Source organism: Mirounga angustirostris, unplaced genomic scaffold (genome assembly GCF_029215605.1).
Source record: "Mirounga angustirostris isolate CCGP_5_RB_7025 unplaced genomic scaffold, mMirAng1.0.hap1 SCAF_4, whole genome shotgun sequence".
Lineage (NCBI taxonomy): Eukaryota > Metazoa > Chordata > Mammalia > Carnivora > Phocidae > Mirounga > Mirounga angustirostris.
In genome coordinates this window covers 44745527-44766287 of record NW_026991712.1, presented here as the reverse complement: position 1 = coordinate 44766287, position 20761 = coordinate 44745527, and the positions used below count along the sequence as shown (strand labels likewise).

Sequence of the window (20761 nt, the reverse complement as noted above, 5' to 3'; positions counted from 1 at the left end):
GCCATCTATACTTGATAGAAGAAAGAGTAAGGGATTTGGAGACAGCTGACCCATGTCAACTTTGTTTTTTTTCTACTGTGGGACCTTACTCAATAGATACAGCTTATATGACCCTATTTTCTTAACCCTAAGTGAGGATCTGGGGGAAAGAGGAAAGAGCACAATGTGTGTGAATGCTCACCACAGATCACAACACAGAAGTCTTCAGTAGGTGGAAGTTTATTCCTCAAATACTTCTATGAAAGTCTATTAAAATCTATTTTGAGAGGATAAGGTTTGTGCAATAAACTATACTGAAATTCTTGCACAAACATTTTCTCATCATTTTTATAATTTCAAATTTTAATTTTTTTTAAAGAAAAATTTTTTAAACTAAACATAGGCATTTATCATGTCAACCACTGCTGAAAAGGCAAAGTCTCTGAGTAGAATATGTAAATTTTAAACAGATACTGCTCAGCTCAATTTTAAGTAGGAAGTAAAAATATTTCAATCATCTGAATCTGTAAGATACATTCAAACATCAGGCAAGATGTCAGTTGCCAAGTCAGCATGAAACATTGACTGTACTTGTTATCTTTTGTACTTGTTTTGTTATAACTGGTTACTCAGAGCTATTCATCATGGATAAACCTTGAAAAGATGTTGAACTCTGAACTTTGAAAACTGTTTTCCCACCTCTCTGGAAATAAAGGAAGTTTTTAATATAACAATTAATATTAAAAACAGAACTATCCTACAACCCAGCAATTGCACTACTAAGTATTTATCCAAAGGATACAAACATAGTGATCCAAAGGGGCACCTGCACCCCAATGTTTATAGCAGCAATATCCACAGTAGCTAAAATATGGAAAGAGCCCAGATGCCCACTGACAGATGAGTAGATAAAGACATGCACACGTGCAGGCACACACACACACACACACAGGAATATTACTCAGCCATCAAAAAGAATGAAGTCTTGCCATTTGCAAAGATGGAACTAAAGGATATTATGCTATGTGAAATAAGTCAGTCAGAGAAAGACAAATACCATATGATTTCACTCATATGTGGAATTTAAGAAACAAAACAGATGAACATAGGGGAAAGGAAGGAAAAATAAAGTAAGATAAAAACAGGGAACAAACCATAAGAGACTGTTATCTCTAGGAAACAAACTGAGGGTTGCTGGAGGGGAGATGGGTAGGGATGGGGTAACTGGGTGATGGGCATTAAGGAGGGCACTTGATGTAATGAGCACTGGGTGTTGCATACAACTGATGAATCACTAAATTCTACCCCTGAAACTAGTAATACAGTATATGTTTTTTATTTAAATTTAAATTAAAAATTTAAAAAATATATAACAATTAATAGACATATGTAATCGGTTTTATTATGCAACACCTGGTGTGTGTCTTCACACACACACATACACACATCTTTTCAAGTTCTTTAGTTTTCTCTCCCTCTCCTTCCCTCTCTCTGTCCCTTACTCCCTCCTTTGCCTTCTCTCCTTTCTTCCTCTTTCTTCTTTACTTCTTCCATTAATTTTCATCAAGTACCTTTTATGTGCCAAGAATATTGAGCAGTAGATACACATAATGAATAAGGCATCATTCCTGGGCCCAAAGGGTACACAGTGTATTAGGGGCAATGCTAAACTTACATAAAATTAGAGCACAGATCAAGGACAGCCAAACCACTCTCTGGAATCAGGCAAGATTCTCTCAAATAAGTAAGCCCGGGGTGAATCCTTTTCCCCACCCCCATCTATCTTTTTTCAGTTTTGGAATGTTTTTAGTTGTTATCACTTTATTTCCTACATCCCGTTCTCTTTATATTCACCTTTGGAAATCCTAGTAATTCTTATGGTGAAGCTTTTAATTATTTTCTCTGTAGCTTATGACTTTCATATTTCCATTCCTTTTTCCCCACTATGTTTCATTGTGAGTGATTTCCTCAGATATAATTTCTAATTCACAAATTCTTCCTTCAGCTGGGTCTAGCCTACTGTTTATTATTTTAAATTTCAGTTGTCATATTTTCCATTTCTAGAATTACTATTTTGTTCTTAATAAATCCAAATTCCTTTTCTCCAGTGTCCTGAATTTATCTTATAGATTTTATTCATTTTTAATCTCTGATTATTTTAAACATGTACTTGAAAATTCCCTTTCATGTAATTCTTCCATCTGTAGGTGCTGGCTGTGAATTGTCACAGGTGTTTTGTGCTAGGTTGATGGTGGGATTTCTTGTGTGTTTTATATTTGTGCTCATTTCTGGTGGAAGTTGTGGAAATGCTTCCTATGCTGGACTATAGGGGTGGAGGGACTTTCTGCCCAGGGCAGTTTGGCATTTGCCTCTACCAAAGTTTTAAGAGTCTCATTGGTTCCATACCAGTTTTAACTTTAGTGTCTCATCAAGGTTTCTACCATGTGAAGGTATTTTATATTCACATCCCACCCATAGGCCTGATGTCCATATTTTTTGGTGGGTACTTATCTATTATAGCCCAGTGAAGTAATCTGGCATCCAATTCTGCCCAAGTACTACCACTGATGAATAGAGTTAATCTGCTCATAATTCATAGACTGGACAACTCCTTCATGGCTCCACTGTTCAACTTCCTATCACCTTGTAGGTGTTGGAAAAACAACCTATAGCACATACCACTGAAGACCACATGGCTTCAGCTCTGTTCATCCTAATGGTTCTGAGCTTTCACTTTGTATCAGACTCCTAACTAGTTCCTATTCTTTCTTTTCAAGTTATCTAATATATAATATTTTAATACATATTTTATCCAGTATTTCCTTATGGATAATCTGGGAAGGGCAGGGGAGTGGGCTGGTGACATCCACATTTTCTCTGTCCATCATGTTACCTTGATAATCATCGAGCAGAGTCTTGAAGATTGAGGACGCATGGGTGCAATGCTAACTCCATGGTCCACTCCAACTATAAGGATTTTACTCCTTATCTGATTCAGTTTTTTTCCCTTAACCACAAACTTGCTTGAATTCATGCATTTTTCCTTATCCATACCCCACATTCTTACCATCTTTGGTTTTATCTCAGGAGATGATAACTAGATACAAAGGACCTGGGGTCTTAGACATTAATTGAAGTGTGTTTTGAGTGTGGAGAGACATACTGAGGAATCCAGTGACTGGCAGCCTGCCTCCACTGTGAGGATCTGGCAACAAAATGATGTGGCAGTGAGGGTTGTATGAGTTGCAAGGGGATTCTTGGCAATGGTGCCTAACAGCTCTCTTACACTGTCTGCCAACTTCCTCTCATTTATTCATTTAGCAATCATTTACCAAATACCTAATATGTTCACCTAATACATGCACTATGTGTAGAATTATATACTCGTTATATACTATCTTATGGGGCAAGTATATAATAGTGTATAGCACAGGGATGTTAGAGGTTGTGGGGCACAGATGATCCATCTATAATGTGAGGACACAGCAGAAACTCTGGTGCCACATATACCTAAGTACAAATTAGGATCCTAAATGATGTGTCAAGAACTTGTGAAAAGCTGGCCCTTGCACATGTAATTCCACATTACCCAAAATACAGTCCACTTTCAGTACAGACAATATTCTAATAATAAGCTAATAGATACAATCTAACTTGAATCTTACCACAACCCCATTAGGTAAGAATTATTATTCAGTTTGGAGCAGTCTTTCAACCATTCATTCCACAGACACTAAGTGTACTCCTTCCGTGTGCCAGGCCCTGTTGCGGGCACAAGGGTTTAGAGCTGAATCAGACGGACGAAGTTAAGAAAACTGGCCAAGGTCCATCCACATTGCTATCAAAGCTCCAGAGTCAGAATTTAAGTCCAGATCTATGTAACTACAAACACGTTAACCACGACGCAGTGCTTCCTCTCAGAGTTTGCAAACCAACCTTTGTAATTGTGGTATTGCGATCTTCTTTCCCTTTTTTTTTATTGCCTCTGTTTTCTATTTGTTTCCCTTCTAGTCATCTTCTCTCCTAGGGCTGCTTTCTCTTCGTGAAGGGTGTTTTAAGCAGGTACTGGCTTGAATTTTCAACAGAAATTTAAAATGATGCAGTAAAATAAGTCCAGTCAAGTCTCACTATGACATCATATATTAAAAAAATAAATTTTAGAGAAAATAAAAATTCAGAATATTCATAGCTTACTTTTATTTTGATGTCTTTTTTTCCCTTAAGACTTTTCTAACTTCCTTCTTTCTTTTCCTCCTTTCACTTCTTTTCACAAAATCCAGATTTGCACTTTATTTCAGCTCTATAAAAGAAGTACTTTAATGTTCAACTTCTTTATTCTTATCCTTATATTTTCTAGTTGTTCACATCTATTTTTTGCTTTGCTTTCCAAGTCAAATCTTCACATTTCTTCCACTGGTAGTCTCTTCTCATCCTTCAAACACGGTTTCTTTATAGTTCTTTAGTTTTTTTAAATTCTTTCTTCACAGGTAACTTGCCTTTTTTCTAAAATGTTTTGAAGATTTTTCTGTAGTAAGGGAACCAAGACATAAGGGAAAGCTTTAAAATTTATGTTCCAGTAGTTTACAAAAGTTTCCTGCTATACCACAAAGGAAAATATAAAAAAGGAAAATAAAAAACATTAAAGAGATTTTGTTTCTGCTTCCAGCTTATATTGACACATCGTTCTAAGAAAAAACAAAAAAAACCAGAACATTTTGCTCATCAATGTTGGGCTGTAAGAACTTATGATCCCAAACCATCAATACAAACTGTGGGAAGGGCTGGTTTTATGCGTCAGTAGAGGACTTATCAGCAGTCTCAACCCAAATATCCCTCTTTCCATCTCTTGGTTTACCTGTTAGGATGAAGGGATATCACTTTTATTGTTTTCAGTTACTAATGCCTTGGAGTGAATATGTGTGTCAGATGTCTCTTTTTGTGGGGAGTTCAGAAAGAGGGTACTGACAAGAATGGGAGCAGATTGGCCAAGGCATGCTGGGGAAGCAAAGAGGGAGCTGATGGACTATTTAGCACATTTAGGTAACCCAGAGGCCCCATGAGAGCGCTGGTACCTGGAGTGTGGAGTGAGGAAGTGAAGAGGCAATACCAAAAGGAGAGTGGGGCCTGAGCAGAAACTTGTAAACTAGAGCAGGAGGGCTTGAGAGGAGGCTCCATTCAGGGACCTTCACAGTGAAACGAGAGGATCAGCACATCCACTGCTGGTGCTGAAGGTTCTGACCTGCATTGGCCCATTGGTGCATCATTGCTTTCAGGCATATGCTCACCACATTTCCCACCAAATAGTGTGTTCGCCTTGTGTGCTGAAAGAAAAACACTTTCATTACCTCACTCAGCTCTAGGCACAAAACCCCCTCTTTTACCCAGGATGTTTTTACAGGGTTTCCTACTTCTTTGACCTTATCAATTCAGAGGGCAAAAGCAAGCATGTTGTATTTACTTTACCGAGACTTTAGGATTTAATGCACAATGAGCAGTGAGATCTCTGAGGAAAAAAATAAGTTGTCCATGTGCAATACTTAAAAAAAAAAGCAACTTTGCAAATTGGGCTTCAAATTCATTTATGGCAACAAAGCTCCACCAAGTGTTGGCAAATGCATCAACGTTCCCTCTCCCCTCTTTCCGGGCAGATACTGCAAGTGGTCTATGCTCTTCCCCACCCACATGGCTAAGATCTTTACTTCTTCCAGATTGTCCTCCAGGAAGCTATGAAAAATTAATGAAGCCTGTGTGAACCTGATGATCTAATCCCCGTTATATACAGTAGGACCCAGTGTGGTTAGGTTGTGAAATTGTGTTTAAGTTTGTCTTTTCTTTCCTGGTCGCTGGCAATTTTACCTTCTTCTGCACATCTCATGCATACCTGGATGTTCAGGGCTTTCCTTTTCTCTCTAGGTCATCATCCTCAATCAAATAAGAAAGAATTCACCTGTTTCTCGTGACAAACTCTAGGTGACCATAGGTAACTATAGGTAGTGTTTAGAAGGGTCAGTTGGTGGTGTTGCCACCTTTTCCTCCCTCTCGAATACCCTTGGATTTCCTTGGGCCTGAACTAGCCGTAATGCTTCCTATCTTAACAAGAAACATAGGTGTGTTTCCCCTGAAGGTAAATCTTCCAATCACAGGCATCATGGCATCATGGGCTCTGTTAATCACATGTGACCCTGTTAGAGAAGGACAGCATTGTCAATGTAGGCCAGGGTCAATTCCTTGATTACTTATTTACCTTTCTCACTTAGATTTCCTGTCTGAATCACTTTCATCTATAGTATTAGTTAGCAAGTGAGTTCCTTTCTTGAGATTCCAAGTCAAGCTAATTTGGAGAACTTGAACCTGAACATTTGAAAGAGTCAGAAATTCTCCACCATCTGATCCTAGTGTCTTCTGTGTCTCTTTAAGGGCTAGAATGAACACTTGCCTCTCCTGATTCCCAAATGAGAATTCTGAGGGTTCTACACAACTTATGATGCTACTTGGGACCTTTAGCAAAACTAGGACTGGAACCCTTTTCTCTGCACTATGCTTGTAGGGTTACTTGACAACAAATGTTTGCTCTCTACCCCTCAAAATACCATGCACTTTTCTGACTCAACCTGTGACTCACACCATTCACTCCCAGAACACTCATTCATGAGAACTCTCTTTTCCTGTTCTCTGCTAACAAAATTGTCCCATTCCCCCGGAGTTAATGTTCCCACACCAGCCAGAAATGCTGTCTCTCCTTTGATGCCCAAAGTATACACTCATTCTGTCTTATACTGTTACTTTTCATTTGGTATAAAGCACATGACTCCCCAATCTCCATTCTGAAACCCTGGTACAAATTCCCAGGTCCCTGCTGATGTCCCTACCTTCATGACCTGTGGCACCCCAGCCCACAGAGTTTTAGGAGGACAGGGGATGCACTTCTGTAGCCAAAGGGAGGGTAAGGTTCATGCAGCAAGCATCTTTCTTTTGACCTTCAAAACATTTACCACAGAGGAAATTAAAGTCTTCCTACCAAGGCTGCTGCAGAGTCAGTGATACATGAAGCTTTACCAGAGGATTTGAATTTGTCCTTCAGTGAGTAATTTATTCAACAATGTTTACTTAGTACCTAAATGTGCCATGTACTCTAATAAATAGTGGACATATGGCAGTGATGAGGACAAACAAAATCTCTTACCCCAGGGACCTTTGCAAGCACCTGTAATACTTGACTGGTGAGTGAATTCACTTAAGATTCCAGGGCAGATAGTGAACAAATAAATAAGCCATCAGATGATATTACATACTTTAGGGAGAAATCAAGTATGAGAAGAAGATAGGGACTGTCGGGGGTGGGAGGGTTGGAGGGTGGTGATTCTAAATGCAGTGCTCAGAAAAGCTCTCAATGGAGTGAAATATTTGGGCAAGGACTTAAAAGAGGTAAGGGAATGAAGATACCTTGGGAGAAAATTATTCCTGGCTGAATGCCTAGGTAGTGCAAAGGCCCTGAGACAAGAGTGAGTCTTGTGGATTCAGGAATGGCTGGAAGGCCTGTGTAGCTGAAGTGAATTATCTGAGGGAAAGAGCAATAGACAATGAGGACAGAGAAATACAGGGAACCAGATCTTACAGGAAGTTGTAAGGATTTGGGCTTTTCATGTAAAATGGGAAGCCAGTGGAAGTTTTTGAGCAGAGAACTGACATGATCTGTTTTTGGTTTTAAAGTATCATTCTGACCTGTGTGTTGAGAGCAGATTGAAAGGACCAATGACAGAATCAGGAGGATCAATCAAGAGGTTATTATATCATTTAAGTGAGAGACAGTGGTTGCTTCCACCAGAATTGTAGCAATGGAGCTGCCCACAGAATTTGCTGATGGATTGAATGTGGGATGTGAAACAAAGAGTGGGCTCAAGGTTGTGCCCACAGTCAGGCATTCACAGGGGCAGTGTCCAGAGTCCACTAAGAAGGGAAATAGAATAGACAAAGTGAAAGCAGAAGCATATACCTTCTCCTTATTTCTCCTTCCACTTTTCCCATATCCCTTAATGCCTCCTCCAAGGAAAAGTGTCCCAGAGCAGGCTGATCACCTCAAGCTGTTATCAAACCATGGGTACTGAGTTGGACTGATCAAGTGATTTTCATTTCCCTGAGAACACTTTCTTGCCCAATGAAAAGACCAATAACCCACCTTATTCTTCTAATGGAGGGATGTACCTGGGAGAGATGTTTGAATGGAGTCAGTGAAGTAGGGAACAGACAGTGAGGACTGCCTAAATCTCTAGGTCCTATTGTGTTACATCAGTCTCACGCAATACTAACTGGTCACAAACCAATAGCCGCAGGACATTTATTATGTTGCAGGTACTGTTCTAGGCACTGAGGATATGATGGTGAACAAAACAGATACAGTCTTGGCCTCATGGAGCTTACAATTAAGTAAGGGAGACAGACGGACCACACAGGCAAAAATATTATTACATAGTCTGGAGTGACTGACGAAACAATTGTAGGGTATCTGAGGGCATACAACAGGTAGATACGTTCACTCTTCCCCATTTTGATGAAGTTGTTCTATATCCTAGGATAGACACACAAAATACTCAAAACTAAAGAGGAAGAATTAGGAAATATAAAAAGCCTTTCATATTTTCAAATCATTGCAAATCATCCAAACACCAGTCATGTGATAAGGGTAAGAGAATGAAACTTACTCCATAGTTCAAAACTCATTATTAGTGATTATAAAAGGAAGAGCATTTCATTTTTAAAGAGTAATATCTTTAAAATGCCACATAAACATTTCCAGAAGTCAATTTTTCCCTTCAGACACTTCCTTTTTAAAATGAATAAATGAGTGAAATATGTTATCTTTGTTTTATAAAAAGACTTAACCAAAAACTCCAGATCCACTATAAATGACAAATTTCCAACACTCAATACGTATACTGTAACACTTATATGACACTATCAAATCATATATTTACTATAATTACATAAATATAAATGTACACTAAGTGTAAAAATATACACCTGTTAACTAATTCAAGATTTCATTCATTCACATGAATTTAATAAACTGATTCTTTTTTTTTTTTTTTGGTCTCTGTTTGGTAGCTTTGGAAAATATTTTTGGGAAGAATTATAAATGTAATAATACACTTTAATTTCCCTGACTTAAAAGCCTACAAATAAGTTAGATTCATGTTAGTTAGATAATGTGTCTTTCAGAGAGAGCGCTAATTATTTAAATAGCTAAAAACTGGTATTTATTTATGTAAAGAAAGACCACTAGATGGAAGCAGTCAAATTCAAAATAAAACTTCAAAGTTCACTTTAGAAAAATTCAATGACAAAAAGAAAGTCTTTTTTTTTTTTTTTTAAAGATTTTATTTATTTATTTGACAGAGAGAGAGAGCACAAGCAGGGTGAGTGGCAGGCAGAGGCAGAGGGAGAAGCAGGCTCCCCGCAGAGCAGGGGGAGCCCGACACGGGACTCGATCCCAGGACCCTGGGATCATGACCTGAGCCAAAGGCAGTCGCTTAACCAACTGAGCCACCCAGGCACCCAGACAAAAAGAAAGTCTTAAAATGTTACAGTGTCCAGGTAATTTAGGTCTTTACACTCTAACATTTCTTTCCAATTTTTTTCCCTAAATTAAGCCTTCTTTTTTCAAGTACTTAGTCATAATTGGGATTACAAAATTATTTAATTGTGCTAAGTATAAAAACCCAGAAAAATACAAAAACTCTAACTCAGTATAATAGAGATGGCTCCAAAAACTGATCCAACTTAATGCTAGTCTTACCCAGGATATTCTAATGTCCTGTTTAAGTTTAAATTTATCTAAGCTTTTACATCCTGAACTTTGAAAAGTTGAGATACTTATTTCTGAAATCCAAATGGTGATTCTCAATCACTCAGGGGCATAGAATCAGTCATATTTTTTCTGTACACCTCTTGGAAATGAAAGTAGTGCAAATTCTCACTCTCTTCCTTAGGGAAGCACTAAAATTGAGGATCCAGAAATAGATTTATTGTTTCTTCTAGCTTACCTGAGAAATGTAGTTATAGCCTCCACTAATTAACTGACACACTAATGATTTGCAATAAGCCAGTAGTTAGAGTTTTAGAATGAGAGTCTGTTCGGTCCAGAAATGCATAAATATTTTATGAAAAATATAATTATTGTTTCTGTTGACTCCTGCAAATGAAATATTTGATTGACATCACACTTATCCACTTATCACACACACACACATATATATATAATTAAGTAAAATTACACACACACACACACACAGAAAGAGAGGGAGAGGGAAAGAGAGAGAGAATGCTAATCTTTTAAACACGCTTCCACCCCATTCAAAAAAGATTGTGAAGAGAACTTCCAAAGATAAAGCAAGGGCTAGTGAAATACTGAGTCAAAAGTGTTAGCATCCTGCCATCCTGTGGTTATGGTTAGTACTACAGTGTTATCTTACTTGGACTATCTACATGACTATCCCCCAAAGTATCAGAAATACAGTTAACATTAAGAATGACTTACTTTAAAAAGCATTCAAACATTAGAGAATTCTCCTAAGGGATCTACAAATTCATATAATCCTAAAATAAAAACTTCCAACTGAGGTAGGTCCCTGAAAACCCAATGTTGTCCCTATACAAACACTGTGTTTTGATTTAAATTTTTTGACAGATACTTCTTCAGTCATTAGATTTTAAGAGTGATATCTTAATAGGCTAAACATTTTCCATTTTAATAAACAGAAATGTCTCATCAGATAAAAGATAAAACAGTTCTGGTTTTCCTAGTCTAAGCATAGCCCTGACCTTTAACTAAAAAGATGAGTTTGATATTTTAGCTGAATCTGGAAAATTCTAGGAATAGCTCAGGTTTAAAGGGAAGAAGAGCCGCTCATTACTCTAGTCCTCCACCCTTTTCCTCTGCCTAACTTAGTCTAGATTCACATAGCAGATTTTTATTTATATAATACAAATTTCATGCTAGGATCCCACATTTTGTTATACCTATTAAATAACGTGTCTATACAAGACTGAAGGACCAGATGGTTATTCTAAATTGTAATTAATACTATTTCACTCCCCACTCCTTCCCCAAATATAGTAACAAGCTGCCTTCAGTGCCACGTAACTAGAATGGCCGATTGCAATTACTGTCCAAGAACCAGAGCAGCCCTCTACAATAATCTTGACATTCTCACCCACACTGTTCTAGAAGTAATGACTCAGTGAAAAATCTTGGCACTTTGTTCTTACAAGTCAAACACTGGATGTTTGGAAATATCTCAAGAGCTTACTGCAGTTTGCTCTCACCCAGCTCTAAGCAAGCCATCACGTGCCAATATGCACATTTGTAAGACTTACAAAAGATAGCTTTTATGATTTCTTTATGTGCCCTTTTACTCCTATCCTGGCTTGTATGTCCATTTTACAGCTCTCTAAGTCTTCGTCCCTCTTCTCTAGCTTTGCTTCCTGCTTTTGGTTGGAGCTCTTTCTCTCAGCTGCCCCCTTCTATGACATAGTGAATTTAAAATATAAATAAAAGATCCCAATGTGAGGGGCACCTGGGTGGCTCAGTCGTTAAGCGTCTGCCTTTGGCTCAGGTCATGATCCCAGGGTCCTGGGATCGAGCCCCACATCAAGCCCCGCATCGGGCTCCCTGCTCAGCAGGAAGCCTGCTTCTCCCTCTCCCATTCCCCCTGCTTGTGTTCCTGCTCTCTCTATCTCTCTCTCTCTGCCAAATAAATAAATAAAATCTTAAAAAAAAAAAAAAAAAGATCCCAGTGTGAGATGTGGGTAAATTCACCACATGTTTACAGAAATCAACTCAGATCTTCAATCTGTTTCCCTCAATACTTGTTCTATGGTAGGAATAAGCTAGTTGTGTTGATCTGAACTTTTGAAGCTAAATTGTCAAACTGGTTTACTGAGGGCAAGGGCCTTGGGAAGAATCATGTCCAGAGATTAGAATTACTGCTGGTAAAGCCAAATTTTAAAAGTATTCAACTCAGAAAGCCTGCAAACATTGATTTAGGGTTGGAAATAGAAAGCTCTCAAAAGCAAGAAAGAAGAGAGGAGAGGAGGGACAAAAGAGAGAGAAATAAAGAAGGAAGAAAAGAGAAGAGAAGAGCAGAAAAAAGAAAAGAAAAGATGAAAAGAGAAAAGAAAGAAAAGAAAAGAAGAAAGAAGAAAGGGAGGGTGCCTGGGTGGCTCAGTTGGTTAAGCGACTGCCTTGGGCTCCGGTCATGATCTCTGGGTCCTGGGATGGAGTCCCACATCGGGCTTCCTGCTCAGCGGGGAGTCTGCTTCTCCCTCTCCCTCTGCCCCTCCCCCTGCTTGTGCTCTTTCTGTCAAATAAATAAAATCTTAAAAAAAAAAAAAAGCGAGATAAAGGAGTGAGGGAGGAAAGAGGGAGGGAAGAGAGAGAAAGAAAAGAAACAATTTAAACCTCAGTATAGAAATGACAGTAGTGGATTGAGTCTTTACTTTATACTTAGTATCTAATCCTCCTAAGTGATGATCAGTATTAATGAGATTCTAATTTTTCATGTAATAATGTGAATATTTATTTAACACACACCATATGTGTTCTGGGCATTTTACATGTGGCCTTGTGAGCTAAGCACTAATTTTATGCCCATTTTAGGAATGAAAAAACTGCAGTAGTGAGGAAGGTAAAGGAACTCGCTGCCAAGCTGCTGTTTGTGGCCCCAGATGGCCACCAGAGCCTCGCTCAGCTCCTATGTTAGACCCCTCTCCCTGCCCAGGAGGAAACAAACTCAGGCAGACACTTGTAAGAGAGGGACTAGGATCTGAAACCCGACCTCCTTGTTGTTCCAGCAGCACCCCAGAATATACACACACTGCCCGAAGGCTTATGGCCTCAGTTTCCCCTTCTGGCAATATACCCCTCCTCTTGTTCCTCTATAAACTCTATTTTTATCTCAGTCTGTCTTTCTTCCTGTCATCTTTTGACTTTTCTCTTTTCCTGTTTCTAGATACTTTTTCTATATTTATCACAACAATACCCTCACTTCCCTTTTCTGTTAGCCCCCAAAGAATGAAAAACAGGAACAAATTGAAATCTACAGTCCAGTGCACATGGGCCTGAGTCTGACCCTTGCTGTGTGACTTTGAGTAAGGATTTAATCCTAAATCTCTGGTTCCTCAACTATAAGTTAAAACAATAGGACAAACCTCATGAGGTTAATTTTAAAGATTAAAAATCGTGACCCCTGAAAGTACCTTCCAGTAGCATCTGGCTCACAGCAAGAATACAGGGTCAGCACCTCCTTCTTTTCCTCCTCCTCCTCATTATCATTATAATTAAATGTTATTTATTTAAAAATATTTTTTTAGTAGAAATGTTGAAATGCCCTTTCCATTTAAATTTCCCCTTTTTGTTTCAGATGGCAAATTGCTCGAGGGAGGTGACCTCTCTTTTTGAATGGCCAGAGATTAACACAAGTTAAATAGTTGCTATTATAACACAATCTCTGGTCTCCAGTGTAAAGTTGGCAGAAGTCTAAATTTAGAGTAAATTGTTACATTAAAGGTCAGTTCCTCAGTGAGGACAAGGGATGCATTGCTTTTTGCTTTAAAGTGGGCCAGGAGCCGAAGAGGGATTGATTTAAGAGGCACCCTGTGGCCACGATTCTTGGTGTTCTTGGTGCTCATGGTTGACCCCAGGCTGCAGGAGGCATTCAGGGTGGGTCTGTGAGGGCTCATTGATACTTCCCTTACCCCTGACTTTAAGTTACCCATTGTCTTTCAATCAAATGCTGTTTTCCCTAAATAGTCCACCATGTGGTCCTCTCCAAAAGGAGTAGAGAAAATCAAGGGCCATGTGAATTCACCTTTCAAAAAACCATTTGTGACACAAGCCACCATTAAAACAGTCTGAGAATAAAGGAAAGTAATTACTCCCTCAACGCATGAAGATCATTCTCGGTGTTTTTTTCTTTTAATAAAAACACGATGTTCTTGATTTTGCTTAGTAAAAAGTATGAACACGAGTTCAAATATTAAATCCCATTTATATCTGTGTTAAAAGCCTTAAAAGCAAATTCTGATTTCTCATTTCCAGGCCATGGAATTCTCGGGATTTCTAAATTGCCTCTCCTAAACATAATTATATTTGCCCAGGTGTTAGGAAAACTTTTGATTTTCTACTACGTTCTCAGCATATCCCTCTTTGTGCTATTTTCACCCTGCCTCTCTCCCCATACCCCTTCTTTCCATTTAATAATTAAAAAATAGCATAAGTAGATTTTTCAGAGTTGGCCCAGTGCTTAAAACACAGTTCACACGCTGAAATGTTGCATACCTTTCTGGAGGACATTTAATCTCAATAATTGCCTTAATGACACACACTTGTACCTGTCTCATTCCTTAGAATCCATGAAGGAGAAAGTCATTCTGATGAAACCTCCAAATTCCCTGTTAAGACATCCTCAGACTTGCCACGTAGATGTCTAATGGAAAAGATAGGAAGACCCTGTAGGTTTTATTATTGCTTTTGTTGTTAAAATCATACTGCTACCATTCCCTTGAAATATCTGTCAGATGGTACTTTATCAATTCTACATTTGTGTTTTTCATGACATTTCTGCATTATTGCTTTTGAATGACTAAATAATGTTCAGATTTTTATCAACTTGACATTCAAAATACAGTCATGGATTGTTCATGTGTCTTAGCCTTATTTATGCTTTCAGGGTTGTCCAGTAAAAGCTAGTCCAGGTGCCTTTAACAAAAGGATATATCAAAAATTCTTCTGATTTGGAAACAGATTTGTATGGGGTAAGGTTCTCTTGGTCAACTCAGATGTACATTTATTAGGTCAGTCAATTCTGTATTAGGTTAACAATTAACTTGCCTAATCTGAAAATCAGTATCATTACTCTAATCAGCCTCTGCTGTTTGAACAAAATATGTCAAAAGAATCTGGAAATATTTGTTTCCCAGACAAAGCACCAAGATTGCACTTTGTTCTTAATAAAGAAATCTACTGACCTCACGAAAGACAAGTCTACCAACTAGCATTCGCCTCTTCCTTTACATCATGGCAGAGGGATATTGTTGACAAAATCATCCAACACATAGACACAGTGGCCCCTTTGGGCTGGGGGATGAGGGTAGGATTAGGAGACTCAGAGCTGTTATGGCTGTTTCAATCTACAGCTGCTCCTGCTGACAGGTTGGACTGAGAAAGGGAATCCTAGGTAAGGATGGACGTGCCCTGGCTGATTCCTACCTGTCTGGCACACAGTTCATGAGTGTATTTGACAGCTCACCAATTGTATCTTTGACCTCCCTAATTTGTGAGTTTTCCTGTGGCCTCCCAGCTCTGCTGCACACAGTGATTTCACCTTGCACCTAGTGCCCCCAAATCCTCCACCTGACTCCTACACTCTCTCCTGGATCATGCTTCTCTCAAAATACCAGGTTCCAAACTCTACTAACCATGCTTACTTCAAGCTCCTCCTATATTTGACCTTAGCAATTTAGCATTCTCATCTATCAGAAAACAAACGGGTTCAGGAATGATCACAGGTAAATCAGGTAGCCGCTAAAGATGATCCCTGGGTTGAAAATAAGTCTCTTGGTGCCTTTAAAAAAAAAAAAAAAAAAGCCCAATGTTGAAAATGTAGTTTGAGCTCAAGAAATAGGTTTTAAATGAACAACAACAATAATTTTAAATCCCCAAGAGATTGAAAAGTTTGCTCTTAATGTTTCCATGGAAAAAGTCTTTTAAAGTAACAAAGAAGCCTGAGCTCAATGATGTGTAACGGGAGGAACAGAAGCTCCCATCAGTCCCCAGATCTTTGGCACACTATATGTATGTTACTAAGGAGAAGCAGGACAATTCAATTTACTAGAGTTTGTTCCTTTCTCCAAAGAGATAGTGTGGAAAAAAACTGACCACCTTAGAACTAATCCAAAGTAGATTCCTGCACTTCCTTGAATCTGTAGAATTTGTGATCCATGTGCAAAAGAGGACAAGAGTCTCAGCCTCGTCGTGGCTTCTGTCACTGGGAGAGAAGAATGGCAAGGCAGAGGATAAACCATAGTGAACAGCTAGACGGAGGTCTAAGGCCCAATTTGACATTTGCGAATGGTGCTTACAGAATCTTGCTATTCTAAGCCATGACTTTGCTATCACATAACCAATAAATAGCAGTGCCTCCCTTTGCTATCTTTCTGTTGCCTGGGTCCTGCCCTGTGCTGGCCTTGCCTTTGCCTTCATCGAGACCTGCAATGCTTCCACTGCCTCTTGTTCTCATAAACCATCAGAGCCTTTCCAAGCTCACCTTGTTCCTGATCAACTGTGTGTCTCAGGCAAATGGTGACTGCTCTGAGGTTCAGTTTTTAAATCTCTAAAACAGGGATAATAAAACCTCTAGGCCAGAGGGTCGTGAAAATCACTTCATCTTCCATAGCAACTTGCACAAACACCTTGGAATCCCTCACCTTGTCAGCCTACAGCCCTGGCCAATCCCCGGGCGAAACCTCTCCTCTACTTTCTTTGCCCCTGCTCATGTTGTCTACACTGTCGGGTAGATCAGGAGCCTCACCTCTCAAACCTGTCCCCAGACACTGCTCTAATGGTGGAAGAAAATGAACAGACACCTACAGGGTCCTGGGAGCGCTGGGGATTGTAATCAAGAGCTGCTTACCACAAGCATTTAATTTATTTGAAATTTCTCATTTACCTTAAAACTACTGACCCTGATTTTCCTTTTATCTATATTAAAATTATTTTTAAAGTAGTCAGTTAAGCAATTAAAATTTCATTCCAAATGTTTCCAGTAAAACTGACACTAGAGAAGGCACACTGCTGACAGACCCAAGGGTACAGATACCTGAGTTCAGAAAGCATAGCCTCGCTGATTGTTCCGTTCTAGACTTGTGACATGTAATTCTACCCCAGTGCTCATCCTACTTGACAATTTTTTCACTCATTTTGTTGACTTTCTATCACAATATTCACAAATATTATTATGAACGTTTCTGCCCTTCAAACTCTGGTCTCACTCATACCTTACTCACTGAAATCACTGTGACATCCCTCAACTTCCAACCCCAAATTTAACAAGCCAACACTTATTCTCACCCTTCCCTTTTCTCTTCCAAGTCCCTGACCGCCCCTCCTCTGTCTCAAGTTTAACCTCTCTTGAGCCCTCGTGCCTCTTCCAATCTTGTGCTTCTATCCCCTTTCTTATGTTTTTTCAGTCTCTTCTCTGACTTGTATCTTTCCCTCTAAACCATAAGCATGTGCCCCTGTAACCTAAATTTTTCCAAACACTGCCCACTATCCAAGCCCCATATCTTCCTGTTATTAGGTAGTGCTTCTAAGATTTCCAGTGAGATTTGAAGTGTGTACAATGAATTGTGAAAAGGACTCACTGGCCACTGAGGGCATGCAACTTTCTCCCTAAGGTCAGTAATTGTTTTTCAATTTGCAAAATAAAAATAGCCTCCAAGTGTATAAGAACTATAAAGCAGCATCCTTACTTCTAAATATGACCAAAATTCCATCTGACTCAATTGTTCCTGTTAGGAGGTTTTCAGATAACAGCAAATCTTCCCCGAGTCGTTCCTAAGAAAAAAGCTTTAAAGGGTTTTTCAATCCTTAATTTCTGAATTGCAAGAAGCAGCTCCTGGTCAAAACTGGAAGGCTGCCTGAATAGTGTTTTTAAACCAGGGACACTTGCCACAGAGAACAAAGTGGCATCTTGTTCTAAGTCATTCTCAATAAAGCCAGAAAGCATCTTCACATTTCCTTTTTCTGAGTATATTCTTTGGTAAGTTACTAGTCTTGCTGAGATGAGCCAGTGCCATGGGGCGCTGAAATCGCCACAGCTAAGTGGGAAGTAGCTTCAAGGTGGTTTGGCAGAGATCCAAGCAGCAGCAGAAGTGGGTCATGAGCCTAAGAACCTCTCTCAAATATTCACCCCACTGGACAGTCCACTATCATTAGCGGCACTCTCTTGAGAGTGAAATTTGAAAAGGAAAGTAGCTAAATCCAAAGGTCTTTATGAAGTCTAATTGAAATACGAGGTTTTGAATATAAATTTCTATAGGGAAGGTGCTGGGGAAAGAGCAGTAATGTTCTGTTTTACATGGAAAACACAAAAATGACTATGGTGAGTCTGCATATTGATCTGGCATTCTTTGATAACCTTTCATCTGTTTCACCTTTGTATAGGGCTACGTGTTCTTTTTCCAGACCTACAATTTCACACAGATACCAGAAATAAGCAGCTCGTGCAGACCCGGCGTACTGAAGAGAAAAAGATGAAATCTGCAAAAGGAATACATTTGCATTTTGCAGCCTGACCCTCAGCGCTGAAAGATCAGTGGGGGGATGTAGCCAAGGACACTCAGGAATTCTCCCTACTATTTCTTGTAAGCAAAGCCAAACAAAACCAAGCTATATTGTGCCAAATGAGCAAAGAGTATTAAAAAGCAAAGTTTGTGACCCACATTGACTAACACATTTCCTGGAAAGGGGTATCGCATATCTTTTTAAGTTCCGTTACTGGGCTTCCAGCTTCGTATTAGCAAAACTGAATGGAATGTTCTAAAGGAGTTATTGTTTTCTGAAAAGTGCTTGATAAAAAAAAGATGGTAACGTTTCAAATACGTGGGGCCCATTCTATTTAAAAATCAAAATGTGAGTGCATTCGGTTCCTCTGGCTGCTATCAACAACTCAGCACTTAACACACATTCATTTTCTTACAATTCTGGAGGTCAAAAGTCTGATACTGGGCTGATGTTAAGGTGTTGACAAGGCTGCACCCCTCTTGGAGACTCTGGGATAATCCCTTGCCTCGCCTTCTCCAGCTTCTAGAGCTGCATTCCCTGCATTCCTTGGCTCATGTTCCCTTCCTCCACCTTCAAAGCCAACAGCATAGTATCTTCAAATCTCTCTGCTTCTGTCACATCACATTTGTCTGCCATCAGATCTCCCTAAAGACACTTGTAATTACATTTTGGGCCCACCCAGGTAATCCAGGATAATCTCTCCATCTCAAAATCCTTGATTTAATCACAACTACAAAGTCCCTTTTTGCCATACAAGGTAACATTCATAGATTAGGACATGGACACAATTGGCCATTAATCAAGCTGCTAGAATGAGTGTCAACACAGTTGACTTAAATATTATAATGTAAAGTAAAAGAAAGCCGAAACAGCATGGCGGCTAGATCCATACACTCCTGGGATGCTAACTAAGACCCATCTTATCATTGTCCTTTGTGTGAGCCTAGAGCTGTTGAAGTTCCTGCATAAAACAAATTCAGACTGAAATAGCTGTGACTCCAGATTCCCAGTTTTGCAAAAAGGCAAGACAACTAGGTCACCCTGGAAACAAATCCAATCATCCCGAGATGCTGCATAGAAATCAGAAGGCACACTTATTGCTGATTCCAAGGGGACATAATTATCTGCCCTTTCCTAAAAGCCCCTGTGCCCAGATCAAACCTACAGTCCACAGCAGTATGGAGAGACAGAATAAGTGACATTAACGAAATGACAAGGATGGCTGGAAAGGGGGGGCAGGAAATGCTCTGGAAAGCTGTAAATAGCTTTTATTCCTGAAGAATAAAAATGTATTAGGCAATATTGAATCTGGACGTTTCTGAATTGGGTAATGACAATGAGTTAGCATTATGAATAGCAATGATTCTTCCCTGGAAGGTCTGGATGGGAATTCTTTATTTTTTTTAAGATTTTATTTATTTATTTGATAAAAGATCGCAAGAGCACAAGCAAGGGGACCAGCAGAGGGAGAGAGAGAAGCAGACTCCCTGCTGAGCAGGGATCCCGACACGGCTCAATCCCAGGACCCTGGGACCATGACCTGATTTCATTTAACCTTGCGTTAAGGTAAGGAAACTGAGGCTCAGAAAAGTTAATTGCTTCGTCTAAGGTAACTCCTCGGCTGGTGAGTGGCAGAGCTGGAATTCAAACTTAGATCTGTTAGAATTTAAAGTACTCCCATCCAGGGGTGCCTGGGTGGCTCAGTTGGTTAAGCATCTGCCTTAGGCTCAGGTCATGGTCCATGACACAAGTACCAAGGCTCTGTATTTCTGGAATTCTCTTGTCTCTGGCTTAACGGGCTTTGGTGCAAGGATGAAAGCTACAGTTTGTATCACCAGACCTAAGACCTGACTGATACTCAGTATGGACTCATTGACTCACTTGATTTTGACATCAAGATGCCTGCTACCACAGTCACCACTGAACTCCCCTGCTTAGGCTTTGGCCAACATTACCCCTCCTCTTTGACTGCTTGTTTCTTGTTTCCTCCTAGAGACTTCAGTCTTGCACTGTGTCTACTCATTTCAACATTAACACAAAAAAGATGAACCTTGTACAGATACCATGAGCCAATCATATATAGTAATACTATTGGTGAACTGACCAAACACCATATGGGAAAAATCTTAGGTCTTTCATGCTTTTGACTAGTGCTTGCCCAAGAGTTTTCCTGGATCCCAAAGGCATGATTCCCTCCTCCATTTTTTTTTTTTTTTCCTGAATTAATAGCTGTCCGGCATTCAAGATTCTCCAGCTAATGATTCTGATTTCTCAGGAATTATCACAAATCATGACTAATTTCTAGAGGGCATATACTACTGTTTGTTTAAACACTGAAATGGCTTTTTCTTTCACTTCTGAAAGGCTTTAAACTACTTATTAATTAAATCAAGATGAGGCAAATAAGGATACAAGAGAAAATATCTAAAAGAAGCAACTAGA

The 20761-nt window shown here is 39.3% G+C and overlaps 1 protein-coding gene across 5 annotated transcripts in view; it reads right to left on the bottom strand.

The window, feature by feature from the left end:
* Positions 1 to 1359: 1359 nt before the first annotated feature.
* TMEM64 (transmembrane protein 64) overlaps positions 1360 to 20761 on the bottom strand; it is a 75743-nt gene continuing 56341 nt past the window's right edge. For 2 of the 5 annotated variants that reach the window (XM_054512542.2, XM_054512543.2), the window contains one exon: positions 1360 to 4504. In XM_054512542.2, coding sequence (XP_054368517.1) covers positions 4483 to 4504 — 22 coding nt within the window. In that variant the 3' untranslated portion in view covers positions 1360 to 4482. Of the gene's footprint in view, positions 4505 to 5051; positions 5301 to 14367; positions 14463 to 20761 lie in introns of all 5 variants that reach the window. The other 3 variants (XR_010410606.1, XR_010410607.1, XR_010410608.1) reach the window with 3 other exon arrangements.